Here is a 24,858-nt window from a genome sequence, read left to right as displayed (position 1 = left end):
CTGTGGGCACTGCAGTTGTTGCATGTGCCTGGGCAAATATATGTCAAAAGGGGCATTATATTCAATAATTGGCCTAATTATGGCTGTGTAAAGGGGACAATGACATCCCTGGAGCTACACACAATCTGTTTCTTTTTAAACTGTGCAATATAGAAGGACTTCTTACAACAAATGACATGGGTTGGTCAGCATTTAGGTCACTGTCCATATATGTACTCAATAACCAAACAACTGGATCAACTCTTAGGGCTATATTGTCAATGTGGTAGTTCCGTGGGGTAGATGACTTTACCAAAGGATACAATAATGCATTCTTTATGATTTAATTTCACACCATAATTCTAAAACCAGTTATTCATTTATTTGAGTCAAGCCTTCCTGCAGAATAGCCAAGTCATTTGGTGATTCAATGACTGCTCCTAGCTTTCAGTCATCTGCAAATGGAGCCAGAGCCCTTTGGCACTGGCTTGTACTTCAGAAAAGTAGATGCCAAACAAGAGAGTTCCTAGCACAGAACCTGAAGAACTTCACTGGTAACTGGTCCCTTTCTGGTCTCTTCCCTTACTTTGATTATTTGCGTCTTATCTGTGAGACAGTTGGCAATCCAGCAAGAAACGTAGGAGTTTATTCAGCGTCTATGGAAGGTCCTCCCTTAGGTAGGAGAATGACTCGTCAGCTTATAGAACTGGAAATCAAGAACAAAAGTATTGGATTTCATTAGTCATTTACAGAAAATTCATGCTTAACATACCTTCCGTAGCATACATTCTGATTTTTGAAGGTTGAAGTTTCTGGCTGCAAAAAAAAGAAAAAAAGTAATTGTTAGTAAATCAATCTGTAGAACTACATATAGTTTTATATGGTTTACTATGGAAATTTTGAATCCACATCGGTCGAACATTTAGAACTTCAAACCTAAATGTCGGATTCGAAACTTCGCATAGTAAACAAATGCAAACATGAAAACATTGTTTGATGTTTTCGACATAGCAGAAAGTGATGTCAGTCACCTTCTGCTATGCATGTTAACGTACCGTTGAACTAAACATTCAATGGTAAGTTAAATCCAGTATTTTTTAGGGGGGGCTTTGCCCCCCTGCACCCCCCACACCCACCTGCATATTACATTTACCAAGATCGCACTGCAGTGAGGAAATGGGCTAATTCCCTGTTCCTCACTGCAGCGCAACCTCAGTTCACAGTGTCGGTACATCGATTCTCCTATGGTCGAGTGCACCATGCAATTCAACCATATGAGAACCTGGATTCAATTAACTGAACCTTTCAGACCATGATTTTGAACACACAGTGTTCGACAGCATGACATTCGCACACACCATAGTAAACAGTTTTATATATATATGTGTGTATTTTTTATGCTGCTGTTAGTATGTACTTTATAATAACAACCCACAGGCAAATCAGTCCATCAATGTAGTGAACTGCTGCAGAAGTGTTGTACCAACAGAGACCCCTGTTAAATTACTAAGCCATAAATTACGGCATGACAAATTAAGGCCAACAAGTAACAAAGAAGCTTTTACCGATTATGAATAACCAATGAATATATGCACAGTTTTGAATACTGGGCTCTTTTTTGCAACCATCTAATATTTTAGAACACAATGCCTGAGAAAGAAAAGTACAGCTGCATAAGTCCCACTTACCTGGAACAGTAGATGTTCAAATGTCTACCTCAGTGGCGTTTTCAGTTAACTGAGAAGGTAATCCAGTACTGGACAGCTTTCAAAAGCTCAGTCCCCTCCCTCTCTCTTCCTGTGACAGCTGATTGGCTGAGTACATCCTGAGACTGAAGCCTTCAGATGTGACAGGAAGTGAGTGTTCAGGCTTTTCACTTCCACAAAAAAGGAAAGTACCTGAAACCAGAATCATCTAGCAAGAGTAAATCTGTAGCTAATCATGATATGAAATCAACAAACAACGGAATCACAGCAGGTTGAAACCCACCTAAACTATGTACAATCTGGGGAATGGTGGGTGTGTGCTGCCACTGAGGCAATGAGGAATTTTATGATCTACTCTTAAAAGTTTTTTATTTATTTTATTTATTTTACATTTGTTGACCGGGCTAGTCCAGCTGGATATATTTCATTTTTCAGTAGAGGCCCGGGGAGAAAAGCTCCACATATAAACAACCAACCACCACACAAAAAATGTCAAAAAAGGTATTACATTTTAAAATTCTAGTAAGACTATGTGATACATTATAATAAATACAACATTCACCTTCAGATCATAGTACAGTATGAATATCAAGTGAACCCCAATACATTATTACAATACAATTAAATCTTTGGTTATTCTAGTATGCTGCAGACAGTTACTATTTCCAAAGGGTTATGTAGTAACAGTACAAAAAGGAAGAGGTATTAAGAAAATGGCAGGAATACTATCTTCAGGGTACATTCATAGCCAAGTAGAGAAGATATGTAATTGGTGCTAAGTAGTAGAGACAGTTTGTAGGTGCTGTTAATTCAGAGGAGTAGACAGGAAAGAGTGGAGGACAGTAGGAAGTCAAGAGATGAGAAAGAGAAGCCCAGAGGATCAGTCTGGGTAACAACAAGGGCATAGCCAGTGAGTTCTAAGGTGATTCTTAAGACTTTGTTTAAAGAGACGAGGGGATTGAAGTGAGGTTAGGTCAGATGGCAGGAGGTTCCATTGTTTTCCAACAGTATTTGAGAACAGAGAGTCCCCAGCTAAGTTGTTAGCCTTGGTGGTACTGGCTAGAAGTTTATTGGAGGAGTGTAAGGAATCAAGATTCCTATAGGGTGCTATAAGGTTGTTGAGTATTGGTGTGTTGTTGGGTTGGTAAAAAATCTTATGAACGATGGTCAGTTGGGAAAGTATCAGAAGGTTTTTTAGTTCAAGCCAGTCTAGTTGGTGAAGGTTAAGACAGTGGTGAGTTCTATATGGGTTTCCAGTGGCAAATCTAGCAATACTATTATAGGAGTTGGCTAGTTTGGTAAGATTATTTTTTTTAGATTAGTGTATATGGGTGCTGCATACAGAAGAGTTGAAATTAGATGGGAGTGGGCAATAGTCATTCTGGCTGTTGGAGTTAAGAAAGGTTTTATCCTATATAGGGAGCCCAGTTTTTTATTAACAGATCTAATAGTGCTATTAATGTGAGTGTCAAAGGTGAGGTTATTATCAATTGTAATTCATAATAGTTTGGTGGAAGAGTCTGGGGATATAAGGGTGCCATTACTGGACTGAATGGAGAAATCTATGGGGGAGGACTTACTGTTTGTTGTAACTAGTAGTAGCTTGGTCTTTTTGGTATTCAGAAGAAGGCACCATTTAGAGAACCATGCCTCTACTGTATTGAAAGCTGTCTGTGTTAAAGATTGAAGTTCAGATATAGAGTTGACAGAGCATATGATAGTAGAATTGTCAGCATATTGTATACAGGTGGTTTCAGGGATGGCTATTTGAAGGTCATTGATGAATAATGAGAAAAGAAGAGGGCCAAGAATGGAGCCTTGAGGGACTCCCAGGGAGATAGGAAGGTGAGAAGATAGTTTATTCTCCCAAATAACTGCTTGCTGTCTATTACTAAGGTAAGACTTGAACCAGAGAATTGCTTTGGTGTCAACAGAGAGGGATGACAAAGTGTTTATGAGTAAGCAATGGTTAACCATATCAAAGGCTTTAGACAGGTCAAGGAAGAGTGCTGATGACAGGGTGTTATTATTGCGGTTATTATTAATGGTGTTGGTGAAGGATAAGAGAGCTGTGGTGGTACTATGAAAAGGCCTGAAGCCATGCTGACAGTTTGCTAGAATGTTATGTTGAAGTAAGTAGTTCATTAGCTGATGGTGAATACATTTTTCCATAATCTTGGCTAATGGAGAAAGGAGAGCTATAGGTCTGTATTTAGAATAGTCATTAGAGTTACCTCCTTTGTGTAAGGGAATAATGTGGGAGATTTTCCAGAGATTTGGAATGGTCCCTTCAGTTATGGTATGGTTTATCAAGATGGATATAGGATAGGCGACTACTTTAGCTACAAGCTGTAGGTATTCAGATGGTAAGTTATCGGCAGAGGGGTGCAAGGCTTTAGTTTGTGAACTAGTTTTTGGATGTAGGAGGTAGGGATAGGTTGTAGTTGGAATGTTGGCCGAGTTAGAGGTGAGGAGTTAGGTAGCTCAGGGTTGTCTGTAGCTAGTTGATTGGGTAGAGCTTGTATGGTGTTTGTAAAGAAAGTGTTAAAGGCATTGGCAGTTTGTTGGGAGGTATTGTTTTTTGACCCTAGAAGGGAAGGAGTGCTAGAGTGGCCTGGACGAAGGAGGTTATTCACGCTTGCCCAGAATTTTTGTGGATTATCGTGGTGAGTTTGCTGCAGCTTGCAATAGTAGCTTTTTTTGTCAGAGAGAATAGCTTTTTTTGTAGCATTTCTCAACTGTCTAAAGTTTTGTTGATCTAGGGTATTTTTGGTTGCTCTCCACTTAGCCCAGGATTTATTTCTAAGTAATATTTGTTGTCTGGTATCTTTTGACAGCCAGGGGGCAGGTTTGGATTTTACTCTAATAGATCGTTTAGGTGCATGCCTGTCGAGGATTGTTAAGAATTTGTTATTGAAATATATAGCAGCTTCTTCAAGAGGGAGAGATTTTAGAGGATTCCAGTCACAGGCATTAAGTTCAATATGAAATAATACAGGCTGAAAGTTTTTCTTGGTTCGAGAAGTCCTATAGTTGGGGGCATTGGTGATGTAAAAGTAAGTAGGACTTATGCAACTGTACTATGTTCACCATTCCCACTGCCTCAGTGGCACTTTGTTTTAGACACCTTTAATAAATTATCACTTGTGACATAGGCAAATTTATATTTATATAAAAGTAATCAAACTGTATTAACAAGTTTACATTTACAGACATTATACTTCACATATATTGCTATATATCATAGAACCTAAGCAACATTACATAAATTATTCAATTTCTGCCCTTTTTTAAACAAGAAACATCTTTATTAAATTATCACTCACTACACAGGCAACATATTTACATAAATGAAAACAAACCACACTGACACCATCCTAGTTGCAAGCATTTAACATCACAAACCATATTAACACACTCCCAGCTGCAAACATCTCTTATAATCTACCCAAATAATTTTCAGTCAAACATTCGATAGATCATTTAAGTAATGCCTTCTTTTAAACCTCATTCTTCCCCTGTAGGTACTATTCCTACAACTCCCATTTTTTTTCCTATGTAGTTTGCAAGTCAAACTGTATCAGAAATACATGGTCTACGGATTAAAACCTCTTCTACAACATCAACAGAATAGTTTGGAAGGACAGACATTTTCAAAGAGGATACCACTACTCATCATCCATATTCAACAGCAACTTTAATTTATGGACAGGAAAACAGAAACTTTTCACCAAGACTTCCCCATGTGCTAATAATGGACTATGGACAGAGGCATTTCCTAAACGCTTTATCGCATGCATGGGTCCCCTCAAATTATAGATAGTACTGATCCCAGTTATTCTCACTAGGGATAATATATAATTATCAGTCGTGGAATGGGTAAGGCCACTCTTAACACTAAACAGTATAGGCTTATTCATGCACTACAAGGGAAACTGGCTAGGCTTAAAATGGTCCATAAGGGCAGCTAGCCTAGTACTTATGAATGAAACTCAATAATCTGTTCTTTCTTATATGCCCTAGAACCTGAGCAAATGTCAAGACACACTTTCCTTCCTATGTTCTTCTAATTAACATGACTGAGTATAGAAAAGGTAAGTGCAGCAGTGATAATGCAGGTAGCTTTGCATTTCTTTGAACATCAGACCCACAGTCCAAAACTTAAGTAGAATGCACTGTACTGAAGGTCTTATGTTCAGTATGCCTTTCCACATGCTAATTGCCATGTGGTATTTCACAACACATACTCTCAGACATCTTATTATGTTGGAAATGTTAATTTCTACTCACTTCCAGGGGGCAGCTCCTTTTGCAAGACTCCAAACCTTACTCATAAAGGAGTGTTAAACTCTTCCAGTTTATTTCCTCCCCTCCTCCTAGAGCTGAACTTCTGGCTTGTAATTTCACTGGCAGAACTTGAGTCAATAACTTCATAGATTGTAAATTCCCTCTCTTTGTACCAGTGGGTTGGCCCAATCAAAAAAATCGGTTTAAATGATGCATACAAATCTATTCTGTAAGCCCACTAACAAGAATTCCCCAGCGCTGGAATTTTACATTATACAACAAGAGTACTTTCAGAGCAAAACAGAATTAGTTCTCAAGATAAGCATGATAAAGGAAGAAACACTGGACAGTTTTTTTATAGAACATAGAAAAAGAGCAATTTAAGAAATCAAAGAAGGAAATTGCTATATGCATGGAATAGCAATGAAATACTATAAACAAGAAATAAACTAAAATTAAATAAAAATAAAGGAAATAACACATGGGTCTGAGAACATTTCTATAAGCAGTGGAAAATTTCACATGCATAACAAATGAATCTCTAAAGGACTGCAACACAGCAAACAAAGTTTTGAAGATTAAGGTTGCAAGACTATAATCATGCCAAACTAAACAAATGAGAAAGGTCAACTTTTGTGCAGTACAGATTAACAGCTATCACACATAGGCAATAAAACAAATGATTAAAATCATAAGTTAAGTAAGGACACAATCCATAAAACTACAAAAATTTTATTGCATGCTATACAGAAAGGATAATGCAACTTCCATGCAATTTAGTTTTCTAAAACCAGTAAAGCAGGTATAGCAACCTTAAAAAAGAACAGATGCATTTGATTTTTAATTGTGTTAGACATCTAATATGATTTATGCTTTATTATTGGAAGTTACTATGGCATGCTAGCATTTTGTCTTCGCAGATATACCCCAGGGATTACCTCAGTGTCACTGCTCGACAGAGGCACAGCAAAATAAGGGGTATAGTTCCCCATACTAAAGGGGTGGCGTAAGCCACAAAACGATGGGCTAGGCTTGTAAATGCCCTCGGGCAGATAGCCTAGTATGAACCTATGAACCTATGAACCAAGTTGTTTTTAGTATAATAGTATGGACTATTTGCATAGCTGCACCTTGTTCACTAATGTTATTCATGTACATGTGTTGTGTGTAGACAGCTCATACTGGTGTCTAATTACTTCTATATAATTGTGCTGTTACTGGTGGATAGAATCACATTAGAGACCCACAATAGAGTGCTGCTCACTATATTTTTATCTGTGACTGCATAACTGTCTGAGGTTTCTTCTAACTGATGCTTTTCCAATTGGCTCAGTATCTGCATATACTAGTAGTTGGTTCAAGACATATTGTCCTGCATGCAGTAGCTATTTGCTCAGTTTGTTTTTTGTAATCTTTATAATATATCTTTACCATCTCAAAAGAGCTTACTCCTCTCTGTACTCTTCTTTTCTGGACCTAACACCACTCTAAGTATTCAACTGCGGTACCACCTTTATCATTCTTATAATAAAAGGGCAGTCCGGGTCTGAACTGTCTGCAAATAGCTAAAGTTAACTTTGAGTATGTGTCTACCTGTATGAGCCAATATTCATTTTCCTGGAGAGCACTCTGCTTTGGCTTGTAAGCAGCTCCACCCCCCACCCCACCCCCTCCCACTCACTCACACACACACACACACACACACACACACACACACACACACACACACACACACACACACACACACACTCATCTTCCACTTTTTCTCTTATTCCCTTCTGTTAGCAAATAGTATCCATAACTGATCAACACTGTGTGTTTGTTAATTTAAACTGAGACCACAGTAGCCTACTGATACAAGGTTATCCTGTTTTTCCACCTGAGAAATGGTTAAGAAATGACTTACAGTTTCAGAGCAGTCCTTGGTCAATTCTGATTGTTTCTTAAACACAAACTTTTCTTTGCTTTGGCTCATTAGCAGTAGTACAAAAGAACTGCCTGCTCACACCCTTGTTCTCCCCCTCCCCCTTCCCTGTTTATTACCTTAAGACAATCCCAAAGTTAATAAATATTAACTGTGGCAGGCACCATTTTTAAAACCACAACCACCCTTATCACTATCATATGTTCATTTATCAGTTAACTCTGTTACCTGATTGTTTCCAGCCCCTCATAAGAGCAACTAACAGGGTCTCTACCCGCTTCGCTCCCCACCCTGCCCCCTATTCCCTCCCACCCCCAGTGGTACCACCTTTATTACACTCACAAACCCCTCCCATCTTTCCAATAGCCAACCAGAGCACTAACCCAACACTACCTCCTCCATCTTCCCACTACTATCACACCTTCTCAACTAACATGTACAAACATAACTTACCTATGCTCACTGCATGCACTCTTCTTGCATATCTTACATCCTACCAAAGCTCCATCATTCCCCCACTCAACCACTACCACTGTACTACTACTCACACCACCACTCATGTCTCACCCTCACTCAGCTCCCCTCCCACCAACTCAAGAACCATCCCTATGCACCCCCCACATATTCTACCAACTATATTACTCAAACATAAAGCATCCCTACAACTTAACATAGTAACCCTCCCACCATACCGGTTTCCCTTATAAACAAACACATTCAAAAACTGAGAAAACTAATAACCTCATGCATATCAAAACTAGCCCTAAGTAGAGACATCCACCACAACCCTGGCCCTACCATCTCCAACCCCAATCCTCATAATCAGACTAGAAACCACAACTTCTCCCATATTACAGCCAATAGAAAGCCAAATGACTTCCTTCTACTAAGCCTAAATATTAGAAGTATATCCAACAAAGTCCATGAACTCCATGCCACCATAGACTTGTACTCCCCAGAAATAGTCATCCTTACAGAAACCTGGCTTAAACCTCACATTACCAGTGAGCAAATACTCCCTACCGGTTACGGCATACTAAGAGTAGACCGGCTAAACAAGAAAGGAGGCGGTGTAGCTATAATATTTAAACAGCATCTAAACATCCAGATCTTAAAATCATCAGCTCCACAAATAGGCAATGAAGAAATAATATATACCAACCTCAAAATAAACCAGAACAAAACCATCAACATAACTGGATGCTACTTCCCACCTGGCCAAAACATCCCTCTACTAGAAAGCCTCCTCATCTGGTCTACCCACCATCTCCCCCAATAAACTATAATTTTATGTGATTTCAATATTGACTGTCAATCCTGTTCTGGCAACCATCCAACCCCATCATGTAAACCTTCATGGCTTCACCCAACTAGTCTAGTCGCCAACCAGGATAAATAAAAACTCCAGCAAGCACACTTCACTGGATTGGATACTAGTCAGTAAGAGCCCCTAGTCATATATAACAGGCTGCTTATCAGATAGCCTCAGTGATCACTCCCCAACATTCCTACTCAAAAAATACCTATACCAAGCTAAACCTGTCATCTACCATCATATACGTAAAAAACTAAACTTTAACCCGCTCACATTCATCTCATCCCTCAAAGAATGTAACTGGCATCCTCTAAAGTACCTCAGTCTTGATGACGCAGATAAATTTTTTAATACTACCTTCCTGAGCATCCTTAATTACCATGTCCCCATAAGACTTTCCAGAACCAAAGCACAACCCTCCCCCATGGCTACAGAAAACCACTAAGCCAGAAATAAAAAAACAGGGATAAAGCCTGGGAGCACTGGCGCAAAACCAAAACCCCCTCAACTAGACAAAAATTCCTAGAACTACGCAATAGAGTCAAAAAGCTAATAAAAGACAAATTCCAATACTACCAGATTGCCCTAGATTCCTCCCAACACAGCCCCAAACAATTCTGGTCCTCCATAAACTCCATCCTCCACCCAGGTTTAGTCAGTGCCCCTCCTCCTAACATCCCTCACTCCTCAGAAAATATTGCTACCTCATTCAACACACACTTCACACAAACTATACTGTCACTAGCTAAACAACACAACCCCTTTGCCCTCCAACCCACACCTTCAACTAGTAATCTCCCCACTGCCTTCTCTTTTACTCCTGTACCTACCTCCAACATAAAAAAAACTCTTAACTAAACTTAAGCCCACCAAATTAGCAGCAGACAACCTCCCAAGTGAATACCTACAAATTGCAGCTGATGTTCTGGCCTACCCAGTATCCATCTTGATTAACCGATCTCTGTCAGAAAGTTACGTTCTCACACTGTGGAAAATATCACATATAATTCCCCTCCACAAAGGCGGACCCTCCACAGAACTAACCAATTACCACCCCATAGCTATTCTCTCTCCACTCTCCAAAATACTAGAGAGACTACCTCCTTACTAACAACCTCCTTTCCAATACTCATCATGGTTTCTGACCAAACCATAGCACCACCACTGCCTTACTCTCCTTTACTAACACTATCCTTCAGCATAAAAACAATGGCTATCTCTCCTCTGCTACTTTCCTAGACCTATCTAAAGCATTTGACATGGTCCCACACAAAAAACTCATCTCTGTCCTCAATAACCTATCCTTCTCTCAATCAGTCATCAACTGGTTTCAGAGTTACCTGTCTGATCGCCAACAATCTGTTGTATGGCAGAATGACATATCTCCCCAACTACCTGTCTCCATAAGGGTTCCCCAGGGATCCATCCTTGGACCCATACTCTTCTCTGTTTTTACCAATAATCCGGCCTCTGCCACCAAACATGGCACACTCATACAATACGCAGATGACTCAACCATCTGCTCAGCCCAGTCCCTACCCAAACTGCAAAAAGTCACACAGGAAGCCTTTTCCTCTGTTGAAACTTGGTTATCTGATGCCCAATTAATACTCAGCCCAAACAAAACTAAACTACTCATCTTCCAACCCACCAAACATACTCAAAACAACTCTCACTTTAACATCACAGCAAAAGACAACACCACTATATACCCAACTGAACACTATAAACTAAAATTTGACATTCACATATCCATGACCATAAAAAAAGTCCACAAAAAACTAGGACCATTATACAGAAATAAGCAACTTCTCACCAAAGCAGCAAAGATTTCAATAGCAAATTCCCACCTTATCTCCACCCTACTTTATGCCTCTCCAATATATTCCAACCTAAGGCAATGCGATCTAAACAAGCTAGAGACCTGCTACAACAAAATCGCCAAATTCGCCACAGGGGTATCCTACCATAGTCACCACTGTCTCTCACTTGCTGAACTGGGCTGGCTTGAACTCCCTCACCTCCTTCAATGGTATCAACTCTCACTCACCCACAAACTAGTAAACCATCCACTAAATGTCCCATCCCTCCAGAATCTACTCCAACCCTATCGCACCACCAGACCACTAAGATCCAGCAACAAAAATCACTTGCAGATCACTAAAGCCAATAACTCTGCTGGTGAAGCACTATTCTCTTGCACCATAGCCAAATTATGGAACTCCCTCTCACCCACAATTACCTCCATACCATCATGCACCCACTTCAAAATTTTATTAAAAGCGCACCTAGAAACATGCTGGCTATGCCCTTGCAACTCCCACCCACCCCATCCAACCGCTACCTTTCTTTCCATTCCACTAACTACCTTGATTATAGCAAGCTCAGATGCTCATAAGCCTAGTACTTATTATACAGCAGGAACTTCTTATTGCAACATTTGTTTATGTCTGTTATGTACTTCACAGAGAAAGATTCTAGTTGTCTACTGATGTACTATGTTCTTCACCTGTAAATATGTTGTAAGTAATTGCTATGTTAAATTGTTAATCGTTATGTAATCCAATGTAACTACTGTCTGTTTATTTTAACTGTGGAGCTTTTCTCCCCGGGCCTCCGCTGAAAATGGACCTACGTCCAGATGGACACTCCCAGTCAACAAATGTAAATAAATAAATAAATAAAATGAACATACCTATTATTACAGAGGTTAATGTGACTATTCAGTTTCTGAAAATTCGCAGCCACAAAATTCTGCTACCCATACTCACATTGACATCTGAAAACAAAAGAAAGAAAAAAAACAATATACGGGAAAAAAAACAGGAAATTTGGGCACAACAAATCTTATGGAAGAAAATGATCTCCATAAAAACTAAGATATGATGTAAGCAAAGATAAACACAGTTTAGTGAAGTCTTTCATAATTTCCTTCTCTAGAAAAGGGTCAGACTTCTATTTGTATTGTACTAAGGCTGAGGTGCTTAACACACAAGCAGAAAGCCATTCTGCTGTTCACTGTCTATCAGACCAACCAGTGCAACACGTGTACAGCATGTCCACACTGCACCGGAAAAATGTGCTTTAGTATAAGAAAGCAATGTAAATAGGAATTGGGTCTCAATCACAAATACCAAACATAAAAGGATGCACGTAGCTCCATCTGTTTTTGTTTTTTGTACATATATTTAGGAACAACACTTTTGATTTGCTTAAAACAATTCTAAAAACATTTATACTTTTCAGTAAAGTGTACCCCTGTGGAATCACTGGCAATAAACCTAACACAAGGCAAATGCCTGGTAACCATGAAGGCACTAACTACCTTATAGTTCTTTTAAGATAAGTTTCTTCTGACTGTGATAAGTGGCCTGCATATTTCAAGTTTTATGCACAGGAGTTCAAAAAACACTCAAGACCTGGTATGTTATAAAGCTTGAAACCTTGACGGTGCTTCTCTGTATAAGACATACAGCCACAGGTAACGGCAATACTAACCTTGAGAGTAGAAGTTGTGACAATGTGAGGTATTGCCTCCCGGCAGTGGAGTTTGAGGACTGTGTCAATCACTGCAGTTTATTCTTCTCCAAGGCTTCATTTGTTCTGGTGCATAGGGCAGCTTTATGAAAGTATTTAAAAAAAAACGGCATACTATACCAAGGTTACCCAACCAAAATTAGGACTTTCAGAAAAGATTCATGAACACCAAGAACATACAGTAGGTCAAGCATACAACAGAATGGTGTACCGGGGCCCTGTGTGGTTCAAAAAAAGCCACACAATGGGATAAGACCTTGCTAGCAGTTTTAACCCTAGTGTGTAGCCAGACACATGAAAATGACTCTCACCCCACCCCAGGACTGCATGCAGTTTAGGCACTACAGCCACATATGGGCTGGTCCCAACCACACAAGTTATGAGATAAGAACCATGCACCTACAGTTGGTGTAATGCATCTGACCATACTAACTCCTCCTTCCTGCTGATCTGTTCCTCAGCATAATAAACTGAGCAGCAAGCTTAGGACGAAATTAAAAAAACAAACACTTTTACATAGCAGGAAAATGCCCTACAAGCAACAGACTTCCCTGTGGTGCACACAAACATGCTACTTCAACTGTACTGACTATCCCCAGGCACTGACACTAGATGAACAAAGATGAATCTTGTGTGGGGACTCCGGTATCTCCAGTCCAACTTGGCTATATACAAGTATGTATCAGGACAAAAAGATATTCTAAATATTTAGAGCAATCCATTCAACTAAATTATTTTATTTCTAAAAAACACAATAAAACCAGTTCCAAATCCTCCTCCTTCAAAGGACAGACTGATTACAGATCATTCCTTTTAAAGGTTTTATTGGGATAAGCATTTTTTTCCTTGTTCTCTTCTTCAGATCCATTTCTTGCATCTACACTTTCTATGCTCATGTTGATACTATAAATACTGCTACAGAGGGGGTGTAGTACATTGTGGGACAACCCAGTTCCAGCCTATTGGCCTTTCACCTGCTCAGAATGAAGACATCTGATAGGATAAGTAACAATGGCCACAGCTCCAAAGGCAAACCAAAAATTACAGTTGTGTACACTTACCATAAATGTAGATGTTCGAGTGTGTTCACTGTTGCAGTCATTACATTTGGGTAATCTGCTGGCAGGTTGCCCTCAGTCGGCCTGATTAACAAAGTCTTGGGTCCTGCATCGGTTGCTGTCTCTTCTTCCATGACGTCAGGTCGTCAGGCGTGTAAAACATGCAGCCGACGCCATTACATCAGTTTTTCCTTGCCCCAGATGTCAGGTGCCCCCCCTAATGGGGAGCAAATAAACATAAAAACACAAAGGTACACTTCCAACAAAAAAAAATACACCAAAAAGGCTTTTAAGCATAGTAAAGGAAAGTAGAGGTATAGCCAGAAGAGATTAGGGGGCTGGAGGGAGGGTAACCAGGACTGCAACAGTGAATACACTCGAACATCTACATTTATGGTAAGTATACACAACTGTACTATGTTCTTCGTGTTTCACTGTTGCAGTCATTACATTTGGGTAGATTCCCAAAGCTATGGTTGGGAGGAGGAGTTTATATAGCATTAGGGCCAGCTATAAGGCCCTGCAAGACAGCAGTGGCAAAGCCAGCTCTGGATTTAGAGAAAATTGGCAAATGATAATGCTTGGTGAAAGTATGTAAAGAACTCCAGGTAGCAGCTTCTAAGATGTCCCTGGTAGGAACACCTCTGAGAAAGGCTGCAGAAGTAGATGCAGCCCTGGTGGAGTGAGATCTGATCCCCTGGGGGATAGGTGTTCCATGGTGCTTATAGCAGAAATGAATGCAATGGCTTATCCATTTAGAAATGGTTTGTTTTGAAATAGCCTTCCTCTCTGCCCCTGCAGTAAATGCTATCAGTAGATGTTCAGATTGTCTTTGAGGTTTAGTCCTGCCCAAGTAGAATCTAAGTTGTATGTGCATATCCAAGGAATGCAGAATCCGTTCCCCTTTGTTCTGTGGATTAGGAAAGAATGTTGGCAAATGAATAGACTGATTAAGAGCCACACTGGATACCACCTTGGGCATGAAGGATGGATTGGTCCTGAGTGACACCCTGTCCGCATGAAAGATGATGAAAGGCTCCACTGCCATAAGGGCCTGTAATTCAGATATCCTTCTAGCTGAAGTGATTGCTAAGGCTGTTTTCCAAAAAAGAAATTTTAAGTCTGCAGTAGCAGCTGGCTTGAAAGGAGGTAGAGTGAGTTTCTGCAATGCAAAGTTAAGGTCCCAGGCAGGGGTTGGAGCTCTCCTGGGTGGTCTCAAGTTTTTTGCCCCTCTGAGGTACTGCTTAAGCAGAGGATGAGAGAAGAGGAGAGATTCTGTGTTATAATGAGCTGAAATGACTGAGGCATGGATTTTGATGGAGGAAAAAGACAGGCCCTTGTGAAGCATCTCAGTTAAGTATTGCAAAATCTGAGGTAAATTGGGCGCTGCTGTGCTCATCTCTTGTGACTGGTTCTAGGCACAGAATCTTTTCAATTTGTCAGCATAAGATTTTCTAGTACTAGGTCTCCTTGCCTCTAAGATGACATCCATCACAGTTTGCTGAGGGATGAAAAGGGTGAATTTAAGTGATTAGCCAGGCTGCAAGGTTCAAAGTTGGAAGCTGAGGGTGCAGAAATTGGTTCTCCTGCTGGGACAGCAGGGAAGGGTTTTGAGGCAGGTGCCGTGGAGGTAAATGCGACACACTGCGCAGGAGGGGGTACCAGTGTTGGCGGCCAGTATGGAACAATCAAGATCATCCTTGGTTTGTCCTGTTTGACTTTTAGTAGAATTTTGGAGAGCAGAGGCAGCGGGGGGAAGGCGTAGACTGATAGGTTTTTCCAGCTGAAGAACAGAGCATCCACTTTCCAGGCTTGTTTGTGGGGAGTCCTTGTGCAAAACCTGTCCAACTGGTAGTTCTGGGGGGAGGCAAATAGATCTATGTCTGGGCTCCCCCATTCACTTGTCAGCATGTTGAAAATCCTTGGTTCCAGTTTCCACTCATGTGGGTCCATGAGATTTCTGCTTAGTCCGTCTGCCAGTGTATTTAATTTTCCTGGCAGGAATTGAGCTTGTAGGTGCACTTGGTAGCTCAGGGCTGTGTTCCACAATGCCATGGCTAGTCTGCAGAGGGGGTAGGAATGTGTACCCCCTGCTTGTTTATGTACCACATAACCGTGGTGTTGTCTGTCTTTACCATTAATTGTCCTGGAAGAATGTAGTCCTTGAAGGCTGTCACAGCATTCTGTACAGCTAACATTTCTTTTTGATTGATATGTAGGTGCATTTGACTTGGGTTCCATTTGCCCTGAAAGCACTTCCCTGCCAGGTGAGCCCCCCCATGCATAGTCTGATGCATCTGTTGTTAGGGTTTGGGCAGCAGAGGGTAGTGTAAATGGTAGTCTCTTAGTTTGGTGGCAGGCCTCTGCCCAACAGAGGAACTCTAGGCGTAGGCAAGGTATGATAGGAATCATTGTTTCCAGGCTGTGAGAATGTTGACTCCATATGCTTTTTAGATACTACTGTAATTCCTCATATGCAGTCTTGCATAAGGAATTAGAAGAATGCAGGAGGCCACGAACCCCAAGGCTTGCAGTATTTGTCTTGCAGATAGCAGGGTTTTTGTGGCCACTTGCTTGAAATAGTTTACCAAATGAATTTGCTTTTCTGGCGCAAGGTAAGCCATCTGGGAAGTTGTGTTCAAGCTTGCTCCCAGGAATGTAATTTGTTGACAGGGTACCAGTTGTGATTTATTTTCGTTTATAGTGTACCCCAGACAAGTTAGAACCCTTTTTACAAACGTCAGATGATTTAAAAGTATGTCCTAGCTTTCTGCCTGAATTAGACAATCGTCCAGGTACGGGTATATTTGAATACTTCTTTGCCTGCAAAAAGTAATAACTGGAGCCAGGCACTTTGTGAATACCCAGGGCGCAGTAGACAAGCCAAAGGGCAGTGCAGAGAACTGATAATGTGTGCAGCCTGCTTTGAAGTGCAGGTATCTTCTGCAAGATTTCCTGATTGGGATGTGCAGGTATGCTTCTTTTAAATCTAGTGTTGCCAAACAGGCGACTTTGCCTTGCATAGGGAGTAATTGATGAAGAGTCAGCATCTTGAATTTTGGTATCTCCAGAAAGGTGTTTATAGGCAGGTCCAGGATTGGATGCCAGGATTTGTCTTTTCTGGGTACCAGGAAAAGTCTGGAGTAGAAACCTTGTCCCTTTTCCTCTTCTGGTACCAGTTGAATAGCCCCCATGCTTAAGAGGGAAAGTACTTGTTTTTGAGCCTCTGCCCACTGATTTAGGGGCAGCTCTGGCCACCCATTTAGTTTTGGCAACGTGTGGAAATGAAATCTGTATCCCTGGGACACTATATTTAAAACCCATCTGTCCTGGGTTATGAGTTCACAGTTCTTTGCATGAAAAGCAATCTTTCCCCCCTTAAAGGGGAGGCAAAAAGATAAGTGCTTGGTACTTTTTAAAGGAAGTCATTGAGACTGTTTACCATAGGGGGGTGTATTGTTATTTCCAGATTTGGAAGAGGAGGTCTCCCACTGCTTGGTTCTGAGAGTCGCCTGGAACTGAAACCTGGGTTTTTGCTGTGCCTGGATTTGGCCTGAGAAGACCTGGAAGGGACCGGAAAGGACCAATTCTTAGTAGACCAGTGCCTACTAAATCTAGGAGTTTGCACTTGTAAAACATCTTTAACAGTTTGCATAGATTTAGCTTTATCTTCCATCTTTTTAAGAACTTCTTCAGCCTTGCTGCCAAACAGGCGATTCTGATTTAAAAGAGCATCCAACAATTTAGTTTTAACATGATCAGGCAAAGATTGTTCCTTAAGCCAAGCATGCCTTCTAAGCACAGACCCAGTAACAGCAGCCCTGCAAGAGGCCTCTAAAGAATCAAAACCATATTGCAAAGTATGTTTTCCAACTTGTTCAGCAGAATTCATTAAGTCCTGTAAATTTGTATTTTCCACACAGTCAGGAATCAACATAATTTTCTGTTTAAGCAGTCCAATAACATGTTGCTGATATTTTAACATATGAATTGGCAGTTTAAAGCTCTGATTGCCAAGGTTGCAGATGTATAAACATTTTTACCCCATCTATCCAGCGCCCTGGAGTCTCTATCAGAAGGGGTAGGATTTTTAGCAGTAGAAGCCTTAATGCCCTTGGGCCCCTGAGAAATAGTCTCTGGATCTGCAACAGGATTTTTGAAAAAGAACGTGTGGGACTCAGGAATCCTGTAGTATCTATCAGGTTTACTAGGAGCAGGAGGCAGGGAATTAGGGGCCCGACTGGATTCCGAGAAAACATCATCAACAATGTCTAGTACAGGAGGTATAGCCAAATGCCTATCCTGAGGTAGAAGAAGAAAATCCCTAAGCCTCTTTTCTGAATCAGAAAATTCCTGGCTTTCCCAGTGAAAATGTTCCCTTAAAGTATGTAAAGTTTCCCCAAAAGAAAAATCATCAGGAGGGGAAGCAGAGGGAATGGAATCCTCGGCATCAGAGTCCTCATAAGTAGGTATGGACAAATCCAGGTTACCAGAAGAGTCAGAAGAAACAGAATCCTGATCAGAAGATTCATAATCAAGCACAGCCCTAGGCCTCTTGGGGGGGGGGGGGGGGTGACTACCCCTGATTAGAGTTATTAGATTATTAGATCTTCAGCCATTTTTATCATTTGTTTTTCAGGCATAGGGGCCTGAGCATGTGGCCTGGGCATTGATTTTTTAGACATGGATCGAGATTTAGGCCTTAGTAATGAAGGAGGTGTCATTTTAATATGCAAGTCTGTAGGCCTGAATACACCCTCAGAAGCTGGTGCCTGGCACAGCGGCTCCGGACCCATCCAAGGTAGAGACATCCGTGGGTTCCATAGTTGAAGTATCTTGCGGCATACCGGACTCCGAATGGTTCTCAGTAAAGGCCTGCCAATCAGAAGTAGCGGGTATCAGGGGTGGCGAAAGCGCCTCACTGAGTACCGGCGAACTGGCTTAGGAGAAGGGTCGTCGGCAGTTTTGGACCTCGGTGACCTATCTCTGTCTTTATCTTTGCATTTTTTTGGAATCCCGGTAGTTGGATGGCTAATCGATGACATTTCTGGATAATTAAACCGAGAACCGAAATAATGAGAGGCAAAAATATAACGACAATGGATAGTGCGCTGATTAAAGCACAAAACTGACAGTAAGGTACGTCGTGGTCAGGGCCTAGGCAAGGAATACAGTGCGAATGAAAATCTTTATGAGGTATTTGTTTTCCATAAGTAATGCAATTATTAACTTTTACTGACTTCAGTAAGGAGCAAGAAAAGTTTCCCCAACGGGGTAATTTAGCTTTAAGTTGAAGACTTCGGAGCTGAAACTCGAAAACAAAAATTTCAGGAGTGGGCCGACTGACACTTGTGAACTGCTTCTTCTTCGGGCACCGCACAGCAGGAAAAACTGATGTAATGGCGTTGCCTGCATGTTTTATACCCCTGACGGCCTGACGTCATGGAAGAAGAGACAGCAACCGACGCAGGACCCAAGACTTTGTTAATCAGGCCGACTGAGGGCAACCTGCCAGCAGATTACCCAAATGTAATGACTGCAACAGTGAAACACGAAGAACATCTTTAATATGTGAGCACTTTTGTTCACTCAAATCAAATGGACTTCTTCAGACAAATTCAAACAGTAAAACTCCTCCTTATATAACCATGAAATCACATGACCAATAAAATGCATTGCATCACAAGTTTAAAACTGGTTGTTAAAAGGCATATACATATTTATAAAGATATTTACATATACTTTAAAAGAATTTTTAAGCACAAAGTGGAGCATTATTAATATACAAAAACAATCAAAAAGGTGCATCCATACAAACCTATAAGTACATAAAATATTGTCTTATAAGAACATTCTATACTGAATTTCATAAATTCATTCAGCGTAATAAACTTTTAAGCTTGAGTGAACACATAACAGAACACTGCTCATTAAGGCCTGGATAACTATGCGCATTTAAAGTAAGTTACAATATTTCATGTACTTGTAGATTTGTATGGATGCACCTTTTTGATTGTTTTTATATATTAATAATACTCCACTTTGTGCTTAAAAATTCTTTTAAAGTATATGTAAATATTTTTATAAATATATATATGCCTTTTAACAACCAGTTTTAAACTTGTGATGCAATGCATGTGATTTCATGGTTATATAAGGAGGGGTTTTTACTGCTTGAATTTGTCTGAAGAAGTTCATTTGATTTGAGTAAACGAAAGCACTCACATATTAAAGTTTTGGTTTGTCTTTGGAGCCGTGGCCCTTTGTTACTTATTTTATTAGTGCTTTATTTGTTGTTTTTTCACCGGACATCTGATAGGATGTTATACCCATTCTCATTTGCACAGGAGGCCTTTACTGTGCTCAGAATGAAATAATCTGAGAAAATGTTAACCCCATCCTCATTTGCATGGGGATGTTCATTAATAGTGCTTGGTAAGCCCATGTATCCAACCCTTGGAAATCTTATGTGTTGCTTAACTTTGTTACTGACCAATCATCCATTACCCCAAAATCTGTCTTTTTATATATAAACTCAAAATCAATCAATCTTACATGCATTGATACCTGAATGAATTTTCCAAAATGTTTACAGAATTTTTTGTGGTCAACAAGCAGAACGTGTTTTAAAAAAACACTTGCCATTTGACCCTGTAATTAGGTGTTAGTTTCAGATGACTGTATTTTAATAATATTTTTCAGCTTTAGAAGCACTCATCATTCCTTTTTGCATACATATTTTGATATTATACAGATATGTGCTTGCGTTTATGGAGATCACTTGATTGTGGTCCTTTTTATCAAAGCTTTATGGGACCTGCTTATACAGGGCTCTTTATTTTTATTTTCATTTGCAATTTTCTGTTTAGCGATATTAAAACGTATTCACTATCTACAATAATTTAAAGTCAGAACAACAATCTCCCTTACCATTTAACAGTGTCTGTTGGTGGGTTCTGTTCACCTAGTAACCCTTTCACTTGCTTGTCACAAGCTTAGTCAGATCCTGATTTAACCTAGGAATCATAAAATGGTCAGATTGTGCATAAGTATATTAATTATACTAAACCACGGTGTGATCAGAGTACCTGAGAAGCTATAAATATATACAAGGAAAATATATTTTGTGGAAATGGGGCTGGGAAAGGTAATAATTAGAAATGGCTGTGACATTCTTTTTTTTTTTTTTTAATTTTACAATGTTTGCACAAGCTGGCTTAAATGAGTGATGATACAACATTAATGCAGGTACTATATATTTTGTCCATCCTGACATCAAGATTGCTGTGAATCTCTGAGTTGAGTTTGACCATACCTCAACTCATTTGTGGATGCTCAGGAGCTTTTTCAACTCAAACTGCAAATTGTGCCGGGAGTATTACAAAAGATTAAAATAAAAAAAAACTCAGTGCATCATGGCCAGTGCCATGGATGAGGTTTGAATCACCCCAGTGTCCACCAAAAATGGCATACTGAGGGGTCAGTGCAACCAAAATGTGATGGTTAGAGTCAGTTGTTTGAATCAGACCATTGTCAACCTAAGTAAGAAACAGTGGTGTAAACTGCCACCAAATATGAAAAAAGGTTCCATCTGGCACTAGAGGAAAGCTGTTTCCAGTTGCACTACTCATACTACCACAATAAAGTAAAAGAAAAAAGTAGCCATATATCTTAACTCAGTCAACTGAGAAAATGCAGCTGCACTGCTGTCCTAAGTATGAGTTTTCCACATTTATACTTACAGATTAAACTGCACGCAGGCCATGTTCAGAGCCGAGTCTTTGACCTAGCACCCTATGTCCCTTCTCACCACTCTCTGTGAAGCACAGTGTCTTCCAGTGCCTCTTAGTCATGGTAACTGCCTTTTGCACAAATTATTTTCACAAACAAACATATGCACACATGCACACATACACACTTACACACTTCCATGGGAGGCTGGCAGAATTCTCTAACTCTCCACTCTGTAACTGGCCAGAGACCTCCAATTACTACTGCTCTTATTTATTAAGCCAAATATGGAATGACATATACTAACATCTTTCCTGGTAGTATACCTAAATGATACAAATGATCATTGGATGTCACAACTTTTCAACCAGTGGTAAACAGTAACTCTCCTCTTAGATAACACAGCACAATAACGCATTTATAATAAAGTACAGACACAAGAGCTTAAAACTATAAGCCAACAGTGCAGTTACAAGTTAAATATGTAAAGGAATGAAAATATCAGCACGGGATACCAAAATAACATTTAGTGAAACTGGGAAGAGTAGCTAAATAAAAATCTTAACTACAGATACTAAATTTCTTAACGCATACTAAAGAGCTCTGCTCTGACTAAAGTATGTTAGAGAAATACTAAAAATATGCAGAGTACAGACCTTTCATGGTCATGTCAAGTTTTTCCAAGCCAAGACAAGAGAGAACAAAACAGCTCATATTTTAATATATTTCAAATACTCAGTTATGATGTAAGACTGCATTAAATCAGTTTCCCTACAAGCAAGCTTTTTATTGTTTTGCTTTCCCATAGCAAATGTAACTATGCCAGTTCTGCCACCTAAAAAGGACAAAGTCTTAAAGGAGAACTGCAGCCACAGACTCAAAAAACATGTTAATTTCATCATGTTTAGATGTTTCCAATATTTTAACAGCACTGTGGGACTCTTTACAGGTTTTTAAATATTTTTATATGTAATTTCAGAGTCTGGCCACATGGGCTCTAGCATATTGATTAGAGTTCAAAAATTTTATAAACCTCCATGTATCCCAGAATGCAGTGTTTGTCCTTAACTCATTACATCACGCAGGCTTCAGTGTTCAGAAGCTACTGTGACTGCATTCATTTTACATGCATACACTAGTGTATTACCAGTCAGTAAATTTCAACTAAGATTTCCTGCTGTTCAGTGACTACTTAAAAAACTAACTGAGACAAAGACACATAACAGACTTTCTAAGTGATTTTTACTGCTTCTTCTTTACAGAGATCTTAGTTTGCACTCTTTTGTCATGCCTTAGTTGTAGTTCTTTAGATCATCTCTCCTCCCCCTTCACACTTCCCCTCCCTTGCTGTCAAAGTGCTAAAGGTAATTTGACCTGTTGTTGCTTTGATTGACACCTCACCACAGGAGACTTAACTCATCCATTGTTTCCTAGTTCTAGCCTTTTCTTTCTGACAGTGGGACACTTATTTATGCAGCACCATGGTCTTCTGTCATGAAACAGGGGTGCATAGTTCATAGTATTTGGAAACGTAATGTTTTTGAAATAAAACTAGCTACTTTCTCTGGGCTATTGGGTTTGCCTCATATGCTCGCATTTTAATAGTGCTTTAAACAGAACATTGTGAATGGACAAAAAATACTAATTTGACTTGTATTTCAGAGTAGAATTGTAAGGTAGAGGTATCACATGCTTACTGGAATCATCACTGCCTCACCATATGAAAGTCTTGTGATGCCCATGTACAAATTTTGATTACAGAATTAAGAATAGTAGTGCTGGCTGTAATTTCCCACAGACAGCTTGGTTTGCTGGGATTATTTCCTGAGATTGGTGTACCTGAAAACTCTTACTGGCCCAGTGTGTGATCATTTCATGATGTAGACCCATGCTGAAATGCACTCTATGCAAACAATAATACATGTACTATGTCAATGGTATGCTACATGCAGACTTCTGCAGGACAGTGTGCAGTGTCTAATCTCATTCTGATTATTCTGCTCTCTACATGCTTACACACCTTTGTGCTTTTCTCCTTATAAATATCTACCACATCACTATTCATCACATATTATTTTATTTATTTATTTATTTATTTTCAGTTTGATTACCGGGGAAGTCCACTGGGCCAAGAAGTACCCATTTTCAGTGGAGGCCTGGGGAGAAAAGCTCCAGAGGCAGTACAATCAAGGTTACATACAGTGATAGATGATAATACAAAGTCAAAACAGTTAAGAAATGCTAGATGCAGTAGTAGGCAGTACAATCAGGTTACATAACACACAATGTCCAAAGTAGTCAATAAGCTCTGACGTGCAGAGTCTACAAAAAATATATATATATATATATATTTTTAAATTACATATGTACAGTATTTACATACTTACAGTCAACTGAACGTCAGCTAAAACCATATAGGAGGAACATAGAAATGAATTGAGAGAGTAGATAGTAGATTGGTGCTAGAGTATCAAGGTCAAGGTGGAGAAAGTTCCTAGGATTTATGTAGGGTGAAAGCAAGGACATTTCCATTTGGAGGATAAGTGTAAGAAAAGATGAGTTTTGAAAGATTCTGAGTTAGGTAAGGTCCTAAGTGAAGGAGGGAGGGAGTTCCATTTCCTACCAAGAGAGTAGGAGATGGCCAGCAGGATGCTTAGGTTTGTGAATGGAGATAAGGTTTTGGTGTTCAGATCTCAGAGATCGGTTTGGGATGTAAGGGGGAAGGATGTTAGCTAAGGCTGGGCATTCATCTGGGTAAAATATTAATTTGTGAGCAGTAGTTAGTTGGAGATAGTCAAGGTGGTTAGAGAGTTCTAACCAGTTTAGAGATTGTAGGGCAAGGCAGTGGTGGGTAGAGGTTTTGGATTTAGTGGCAAATTTAGAGCTCTTATTATAGCAAGCTTCCAGTTTTGAGGTGTTAGAAGCTGAAAGGTTAGTTAGAAGCTGGGCACCATAAAGAAGAGAGGGTATGAGGTAGGTGATGGCTAAGGTACGTCTAGAGGAGTTAGAAAGAAATTGATTATTCCTGTAGAGCATACCTAATTTTTGGTGAATTTTCTTTATGTTTTGTTGAATGTGGAGATCAAATTTGAGGTGTTCATCAATGGTGATGCCAAGGAGTTTTGCGGAAGGGACCACTTCTATAGGAGTGTTGGTTAGGCTTAGGACATTGAAAGAGTTTTTGTTGAAGGAAGAAGCCTTTGTAGGAAGGAAAATTAGTATTTTAGATTTATTGGAGTTGAGGGAGAAATGGTTTTGGTGCATCCATTTTTCAGTAGTGGAAAAAGCTTTTTGAGTTTTAGACAAAAGTTCAGAAGGGTT

The 24,858-nt window shown here is 39.9% G+C and overlaps 1 protein-coding gene across 3 annotated transcripts in view; it reads right to left on the bottom strand.

Annotated features, from left to right (window-relative positions):
* The window catches only part of SEC14L2 (SEC14 like lipid binding 2), a 749,750-nt gene that overhangs the window by 406,538 nt on the left and 318,354 nt on the right, over positions 1–24,858 (bottom strand). For all 3 annotated transcript variants that reach the window (XM_044065622.1, XM_044065631.1, XM_044065638.1), the window contains one exon: positions 752–795. In XM_044065622.1, coding sequence (XP_043921557.1) covers positions 752–795 — 44 coding nt within the window. The remainder of the gene's footprint in view (positions 1–751; positions 796–24,858) is intronic.

The sequence above is a fragment of the Protopterus annectens genome, chromosome 1.part0 (assembly GCF_019279795.1).
Source record: "Protopterus annectens isolate FY-2018-M chromosome 1.part0, PAN1.0, whole genome shotgun sequence".
Taxonomy (NCBI): domain Eukaryota; kingdom Metazoa; phylum Chordata; order Ceratodontiformes; family Protopteridae; genus Protopterus; species Protopterus annectens.
This window is presented reverse-complemented; position numbering and strand designations above follow the sequence as displayed.